The following is an 8,935-nucleotide window of genomic DNA, read 5'->3' as shown; positions in this document are numbered from 1 at the left end:
ATAGACTCTGCAGATTTTGCACTCTTCAGCTTCCATCTAAACAAAATCAAATTCTTTGTAACAGATCATTGTGTGTGTGTGTGTGTGTGTGTGTGCGCGTGTGTGTGTGTGTACTCTGAAAGATGTCACATCTTCATGGATCAGGAGACTCAATATTGTTTAGAAGTTAATATATGAAGCAATAAATTTTTAATACAACCCGTATCAAAACTCCAATGGCAGTTTTTGAGGATATAGAATAATCAGCTGACAGTTTCATATGGAATCTCAAGAGATCTTTAGTCAAAAGAAAAAAAAAAATTGAAAAGAAAAAGTTGTGGGTCTCACATCTCCTGATTTTAAAGCTTATCATAATGTTATAGTAATGAAAACAGTGTGGAAATGGCATTGAGAGAGGTACACAGACAAATGGAATAGATTTGAGATCCCAGAAACAAGATATCACCTATATGGTCACCTGACTTTCTACAAGAGTGTCGAAGTCACCTAATAGGAAAAGGATGGTTTTTTCAACAAATAGTTTGGAAAAAACTAGAGATTCACGTGCAAAAGAATAAAGGCAGAGTTTAACTTACACCGTATACAAAATAAACTCAAAATGGTTAAAAACCTAAGTGTAAGAGCTGAAACTGTAAAATATTTAGAAGAAAATATAAATGAAAAAAACTTTCAAGATATTAAGTTAGGAAATAATTTCTTGAATGTGACACAAAAAAAGCTTACAGGAGAAATAAATGAATAAATTTGTTAAGCTCAAAGGCCACAATCCATAGAGTGAAAAGTCAATTCACAGAATTCCTTAACCTCAATATCAACAAAACTCTTCAACAAACATTTATCAAAAAATATATATTCAAAGTGGGCAAGGAGCAGATAAGAAAATACCCAACATCAGTAAACATGTATGTACATGCTGTTCATAAATATAAAAATAGTGCGGCTACAAAGAAGGGCAGTATGACATCCTAGAAAGTTAACAATACAATGAGAAAGTGATCTCTAGTTTCCCCTTCAGGTATATAACAAAAGCATTGGAAGTGGGGATTGGATGAAATATGCGTGCCCTCATGTCCATAACAGCAATTGTCATATTAGCAAAATAAGTAAGCAATGCAAGTGTCCATCAACATATGAACAAACAAAATGTGGTACACATACAGTGAAATATTATTCAGCATAGAAAAGGAAGGTTCCTGTGCCATGCTACAACAGAAATACATGTTGATGACATATTACATGAAATAAGCCATTTATGTTTAAAAAAACCTCATATTTTATAACAGGTTTATATTAACAGGGAAATGGTGAAAAAGAGATTTCCCACATGGTCTGTGCTCAGTTTCCTCTACTACCATCTTACATAGAAGAGTACATTAGTTCACAAGTAATTAACTTCATGGGAACACACTATTTTTAACTAACAACCATATTTTATTCAGATTACGTTCACTAATGGCATTTTTCTTCTCCAGAATCTCATCCAGCATACCACATTAAATTCAGTTGAGATATCTTCTTCAGCACCTCCACACAGTGAGTTTTTCTAGATACTCTCTTATTTATTTCAAGTACAATTAACATACAGCATTTTATTATTTTGAGGTATGTAAAATAATGACACTACATTTCTATAGCTAACTCGGTGCACATCACAAGAATTCTGCTCCACTGTTCTTGTTTTTGATGAACTTGACTGTTTTGAGCAGAAGTAGTGAGACATTTTATATAAAAACCTTCACTTGGGATTTGTTTGATATTTTACTCAAGATCGGACAGGGGCTATGGGTTATTAGGAGAAAGATCACAGAGACCAAGCTCCATTTGCATCAGATCATGCCAGTGGGTACATACTTTCAATGTGATTCATCACAGTTGATGTTAACCTTGACCACCTGGTTAAGGTAGTATTTTCCACATTTCTCCTCTTAAAATGACCCTTCCATCCCACTCCACAGTGAGTCTTTTGGATGGAACTCATTTGTGTGCACTCTACAAATAAGAGACTGAGAATTAGCTTACAATCCTTTGAGAGCAGAGTAACTACAGTATCATTAGGGATTCTTTTATTATGGGAGATTTGTCTATTTTCCCCTATTGATTACTTATTTATTTAAGTTTTTAATATCATTATGAACTTGTGGATTATTTAAACTATGCGTTATATTTCAATTCAGAGTCATTTTTTTTGCTTCTCAATTTTTTCCAGCTTTTGTCACCAGGGGCTCTTCACATTGCTCTTGTGTCCCTTTGCCATATTCACATCACTGTGTGTGTGTGTGTGTGTTAGCACTTCCTTACCTTCCATCACTACAGGATGCTCTAGTTCATCTTGTACATTCCCTGCCCCAGACCTAGAATCAGCCATTTACTTAAGAAGTTCTATTCATTTTCTTGGATAATGGTATCAAGAACCCAAGAACCATGTCCTGGCCACTAGATCACTAGATAATCACTGTTTTTATTATTATTTTTTTATTCTAGCCAAAAGACGTCCTTTATGGCCCAAATATTCACCTTTAATTTCAAGAAGAGATCACCTTTTTCCCATAACCTATTAATACATATTGAGGATTAAGTTCTTTACTAATTCTAGCTCAGGATTCTTAATTAAAAAGGAAGGGGGAAAAAGGGAAAAAAAATGAACTGTGACTTCAGGGAATTACCTTCCCCAGACTCCTATATTTTGTATCATTCATGTTTAAATACTACTGAAAGAAAAGCAAAAGGGGAGCATTTCCCAGTCAACATTCCATGTGAGATTTGATTTCAGAAAGTGTGGGATGCATCCAGGACCAGCTTCTTCAGGCATGCAGGTGAGAACCTGAGCTTCAGTGGCATCAAATGAGATCAGACAGAATTTTAGAAACACTATTTTTTTTTAAATTCTTATTTGAGCAAAGAGTAGCCAAATTACCTTGAGAAGAAAGGAGAAGAAATGAACATCCTAACCTTCAGGTAAACTCTTACCAAAGCTGTTAAGATTTGTGTTAGGGATTAACATAACTGTGTATCTAACTCACAGAAAATTAATCAGATCAATGCCACAGTGTGCATCTGACACATAAAAACCATTTGTGGAAGAACAGAAAGTTTAGGGGTTTTTCTAGACATAGATTACAATGGAAACTGAGAACACTGAGTGATAGTAATGCCCAGCAGCTCCTGGTGGAGAGATAAGCAAATAGAAATAAAATGTATTTGAGTGTCCAAGGAAGTGTTCCATGGAGATAATGATTTTACTTGGGATGGAGCAGGCTTGCCTTTTAGGTTGTAAGTGAGTATTGGATGGGACTGAAAATTATTGGAATGTATCAATTTGAAACTCTCCTAAATCTTTCATTCACTTTATTAATACTTATTAATAAATATTTACTTTCTTTCTAGATGATAAATTTAGCAGTAAACAGATAAAAATTGTCTCTCTTATGTTGCTTCCTTTGAATGTAAGCCTCTCTTATATCTGTTATTATGTGAACTATACAAATGTCTCAGTCTGTATCTCTATTATATAGATAGATCAATAGGTCTGGATGGATAATGATGATAGATGATGATAGAAGGTTGATAAAGAGATGAATAGATAGATGATAAATACAGCATATATCAATAAGTAGATGGGAGGATAGAGACAAAGATACCTTTTTTATAATATTTAACTGTTAGAAACCACAGACAAGTTTTCACTCCTGTTTGCTGAAGAGTTGGACAAAGAGCATATCTGGCAAACTCCTAAGAGTGCAGGGAAATCATACTGATTGGCAATGCAGTTGGGGCATGATGTGGTTAAGAGCCATGAGTCCAGAACTGTCTCTACAGTGACTCACCCTCTGACACAGACATTTAAATCTTACTCTGGTCCTAGGAATCTTGCTGTCCCTGCAGCCGTTGTCAGAAGACAGTTGTTAAGAACCACTAATATACCAAGATGATTAATAAGCCATCTACTAAGAAAAGGTATTTAAAAACTTTATTTTTAATGCTGCATCATTATGATGTATTTTCAACAACCAAAGGGGGTATTTTAAAAAATGTAAGTAATCCACCTAACTTTGATCCCAAGAATGCAATTTCCATACCCTCAGAACACAAATATTATGCTATCCCCATGCTCTCTTAAATAAAACTAATGGATATGAGTCCGTGTGTGTGTGTGATATATATTATTCTGGAGTTAATGAAAATATTACCATCCTCAGCATACAGTTCAGAACTCTATCACTTTTCAACGTATTTTAGAAAACATTGACTATATATCCACTTCCTTTTTTTATGACCACATAAAATACCATCCCTGATTCATTTAGCTTCCTTCTTATGGGCATTGAAGTGGTCTCTGACCTTTTGCCAGCATGGAAAAGACTGCTGTGATTTTCTTTGTGACTCTGAGTGAGATTACTTGCAGCATATGGAAATGCTAGACCTGTGTCTATGTGACACTGAAATATCAATGCTGAAAATCACTCCCTGAGAGACGTATACCCTTAAACTCCTACCAAGAATGTATCGGATTAATTATTTCCTACATCATTTTCATCTGTGTTTGTTAAAATACCCATATCAAAAAGGTCACTTTATTAATATGATAGGGGAGAGGATATTTGATTGGAATTTAAATTGAATGTATTTTTCCATGAATAAAATTAATAATCTTTTCAAACTATGTTTAATAAGAAGAGTTTCTTTTGGAATCAACTCTTTGACCATTTTCATTTTCTTTTTTTTTAAGATTTTCTGTATTTATTTAGACAGAAAGAGAGATCCTGACAGGGAAAGAGGCAGAGGGAGAGGGAAAATAGAATCTTAAGCTGCCTCTATGCCCAGCATAGAGCCCAGATCCATTACACAACCGAGACTCAATTACACAACCCTGAGATCACAACCCAAGTGAAAACCAAGGGTGGGACAAAAATGAGTGAGACACTCAGGCACCCTATTCATTGTGTTTTTAAAGATTGATCTCTGAAATCCATTTATATATGACAAAATTATGCTTTTCTTGGTAATACCTGATGTAAATATACTTAAATGCCTTGGCACTTAAGCATTTTGTTGTGGTACTATTTGGAAAATGTAGGTAAATAAGATGGTGAAGGTTTATTCCAATGTTTAGTATATATAAATAAATATTAGTTCCCTTCTTGTTTCTGTCTCCTCTTACTGAAACCAGGGTAGGGGATACTCCCGGAAATAGATTCCAGGAATTCTATTGAAAAGATTCAGCTATGACTTGGAGCTTCCTTAATTCATTTTCTAAATCCATGGTACTTAAAATAACATGTAATTTGGAAAAAAAAAAAACTATTTTGATTCATGCCAAATGTTCTTTATCCTTCATTTTAGTCTTAGTCACTCTTTGTGTCTTAAAAAATATATCTTGAAAGACCCATTAAGATATGAACAAAGTGAAGAATGTAACTTTGGACAACATAATACAATATAAAAAATGTAAAAAGTTTATGATAGAAACTGATTTTAAAACGCTAAACAACTAGAAATTATTGTGAGTTAAAGTACAGGAAATAAACAGTCAAGTTGACAGATTAAAATAAATTTCATGATGGACTGGACCAAATGACTGAATGTTCACAGCTAAAATATTGTTTGTTTCTCTCGTTCTTTCTCTCTCTCTCTCTCTCTCTCTCATCTCTATCTCTCTTTTAGGTGTCATTATGGAAAACACTATCACAAGTTTCTACATCATTCCTTGATTGTTCCAAATACTTACTAGAAGATACTTCAGAACTGAACTATGAAGCTCAAATAGTATGAAAGAGCATTATGTAAATCATGCATGAGTTTTCTCCGTTTGGCAACATCCTGTCCTAATAGGTCCTTGCTGTAAACTAAAGAAAGACCTTCACTTCAGAAAGAAACCATCTCATATCAATCCCTAAATTAATGTTTTTTATGCCTGAGGAATCACATACTCTTTTATTATTGATATATTTCACTGCTTCCATAAGCACTCAGGTGAATAGATTTTCAATAAATATAATGATTCCCACCTGATTCAGAAGAAAACAACACAGAAGGTAAGGGATTACAAACTGGTAATTGACACATCCATGAGTATATGGATTTGCTCTTCAAATGGAGTAGTCATTTCATAATACATTTTTGTCTGTAGATTCATAATGCTTTTTTGTCAGTATATTATTTCTAACTTTCCATTTCTCTGCTTTGCCTGAAATAATGCAACAAAATAACACCGTAACTGAGTTCATATTGTTAGGATTGACCCAAAATCCCATGAGACAGAAAATGGTATTTGTAATCTTCTTCATTTTTTATGTGGGAACTGTGGTAGGGAATTTGCTTATTATTGTGACCATCAAGTCCAGCGAGACACTTGGAAGCCCCATGTACTTTTTCCTATTTTATTTGTCCCTTGCTGATTCCTGTTTCTCAACGTCCACAGCCCCCAGACTAATTGTGGATTCACTCTCCGCAAAAAAAATCATAACGTACAATGAGTGCATGACTCAAGTCTTTGCCCTACATTTATTTGGCTGTATGGAGATCTTTGTGCTCATCCTCATGGCCGCTGATCGTTATGTGGCCATCTGTAAGCCCTTACATTACCCAACCATCATGAGACGACAGGTCTGCACCATCCTTATTGTTCTTGCATGGGTAGGGTCTTTTATCCATTCTATAGCCCAGATTATCCTGGCCTTGAGACTGCCTTTCTGTGGACCCAGTTTGATTGATCATTACTGCTGTGATTTGCAACCCTTGCCGAAACTTGCTTGCATGGACACCTATAGGATCAACCTACTGTTGGTGTCCAACAGTGGGGCCATTTGCTCAAGCAGTTTTGTGATTCTGATGATCTCATACATTGTCATCTTGCATTCCTTGAGAAATCACAGTGGAGAAGGGAGGAAAAAAGCTCTCTCAACTTGCACTTCTCACATCATAGTAGTAATCTTATTCTTTGGTCCATGTATATTCATATATACACGTCCCCCAACCACTTTCCCCATGGACAAGATGGTGGCTGTATTTTACACTATTGGGACCCCTTTTCTCAACCCAATCATCTACACCCTGAGGAATGCAGAAGTGAAAAATGCCATGAGAAAGCTCTGGCATATCAAAATTGCCTCAGGAAGCAAAAGATGAATTGAGGACTTTGGTTGATTACTTAACCTGTACACATATCAAATATGATAGTGTATATCTTGACTTGCTGGATGCACTCTAAAAAAGGCAACTGATTTCCTTACTTTTTTTTCTTTTTTTTTTTTGTACTTCTGTGCTCAAACTATTAGCTTCCCTCATAATGCCAGCCTGGTTCTTATTTTCCTGAGAGCTCAACTCTGACACTATGGATTATGAAATACTCCTCACATCTCAGTCTACACTCTGTTTTGGTAAAGAGAAAGATATTATATAATCACAACTGTTCAAACAACAAAAAGCCAGAAAGCATGGAAAAAAGGAAGGGAGGAAGGAAGGAAGGAAGGAAGGAAAGAAGGAAGGAAGGAAGGAAGGAAGGAAGGAAGGAAGGCAGGCAGGCAGGCAAGAAGGCATGCTGGCAGTCAGGTGGAAAGAAGTGTTCTCCATGACTTGTAATTCTCTCTAAAGCACATTTCAATTAAGGAATCCTGCTTTCCCTTGAGAACATTCAGAGCAAAGGAGCTAACTGTGAGTTAAGAAAGTTTTTTTTTTTCATTATATCATTAGATTATCTTGAAAAAATTTTCATCCTATGAACCAAAGGCCAAAAGGCCGTATATATGAATATATTTAATTTTTTTATATAATTGCTTTAATATTTCCTTTGACTATTAGGATAACAGAGACGTTATAGGATTTTCTAAATGTAGTATTACAAAAGCCTCATGATATTCAGATAATTTCTATGATTGTTAAATAGGGGCTATAGCAAGAGATTTCTACAACTCTAAGAGGGAAAGAAGTAAAACTATTTATGCTGTCAAGACTAAATAAGAATTTACAGTACACCATAGATACACCATATTTTCCAAGACTGAGGTACAGAAAGGTAGAAACAACCTTAAAGGAAAAATAGTGAATATAATTCCATCTACAATTGGGTTGTATCAATGGAATAAAAGAAAGTTTGAGAGGCATTCAGAAATACTCAGTATCCTTGTATCTAGTTAATGGAGTGTGAGAGAACTTACTTTTGCAGCAAGAAGCCATTTTCTTTCTCTGTTGGTGCTTCATTACTAAAGGGGTAGTGTGTATTGTCAAGTTAGAATTGCCAATAGAATTTGATGCTCATAGTGAGCAGAGCAGATTCACAGCCATGCTTTGAATAGATGCATACCAGGGATTGTATCATGAACTTCTAAAATTCATTCATTTCAGAGAATACAAAAAACTAACTCAAAGGGATACATGCATGCCAAAAGTTACAGCAACATCATCTCCAATAACCAAATTGTGGAAATAGCTGCAGTGTCCATCAAATGACTAATTGGAAAATATATTCTATATTTAGGTATATGGTGAATTTTTATATATATATGTATAGAGATAGATGATGATAGGTAGATGATAGATAGGCAGATAGATGGGTATAATGGCATGTGAATCAATTATCAACAAGAATGGGAAGTGAGATCTTGCCATTTCCCATGAAAAGGATGGAGCTAGAAACTAGTATGCAAAGTGAAAGCAGTCAGTCAGAGAAAGATAAATACCATATGATTTCACTCATCTGAAAATTAAGAAACAAAACAAATGAGTATAGGAGAAAACAGAATGAGGGTGTCAAATCAACAAACAGATTCTTAAATATAGAGAACAAACTGATGGTTACGAGGGTAGGTGGGTAGGAGGACAGGTTAGATATGTGATGGGCGTATAATAGTACACTCACTGAATTGTACACTTGTATCACCTGTTACACTGTATATTACCAAACTGGCATTTAAACAAAAACTTAAATACATGCATCATA

The 8,935-nt window shown here is 35.0% G+C and overlaps 1 protein-coding gene across 1 annotated transcript; it reads left to right on the top strand.

The window, feature by feature from the left end:
* The first annotated feature begins 6,192 nt into the window (after positions 1 to 6,192).
* On the top strand, positions 6,193 to 7,125 carry LOC116859354 (olfactory receptor 4C11). Its single transcript, XM_032844586.1, has one exon. The coding sequence runs from the start codon at positions 6,193 to 6,195 to the stop codon at positions 7,123 to 7,125; it is 933 nt and encodes a 310-aa protein (XP_032700477.1).
* Positions 7,126 to 8,935: the final 1,810 nt, after the last annotated feature.

The sequence above is a fragment of the Lontra canadensis genome, unplaced genomic scaffold (genome assembly GCF_010015895.1).
Source record: "Lontra canadensis isolate GAN:19392208 unplaced genomic scaffold, GSC_riverotter_1.0 scaffold154, whole genome shotgun sequence".
Taxonomy (NCBI): Eukaryota; Metazoa; Chordata; class Mammalia; order Carnivora; family Mustelidae; genus Lontra; species Lontra canadensis.
This window is presented reverse-complemented; position numbering and strand designations above follow the sequence as displayed.

What these genes read in the sequence shown, in the direction of transcription:
- LOC116859354 (XM_032844586.1), top strand. Translation starts at nt 6,193, where the DNA reads ATGCAACAAAATAACACCGTAACTGAGTTCATATTGTTAGGATTGACC.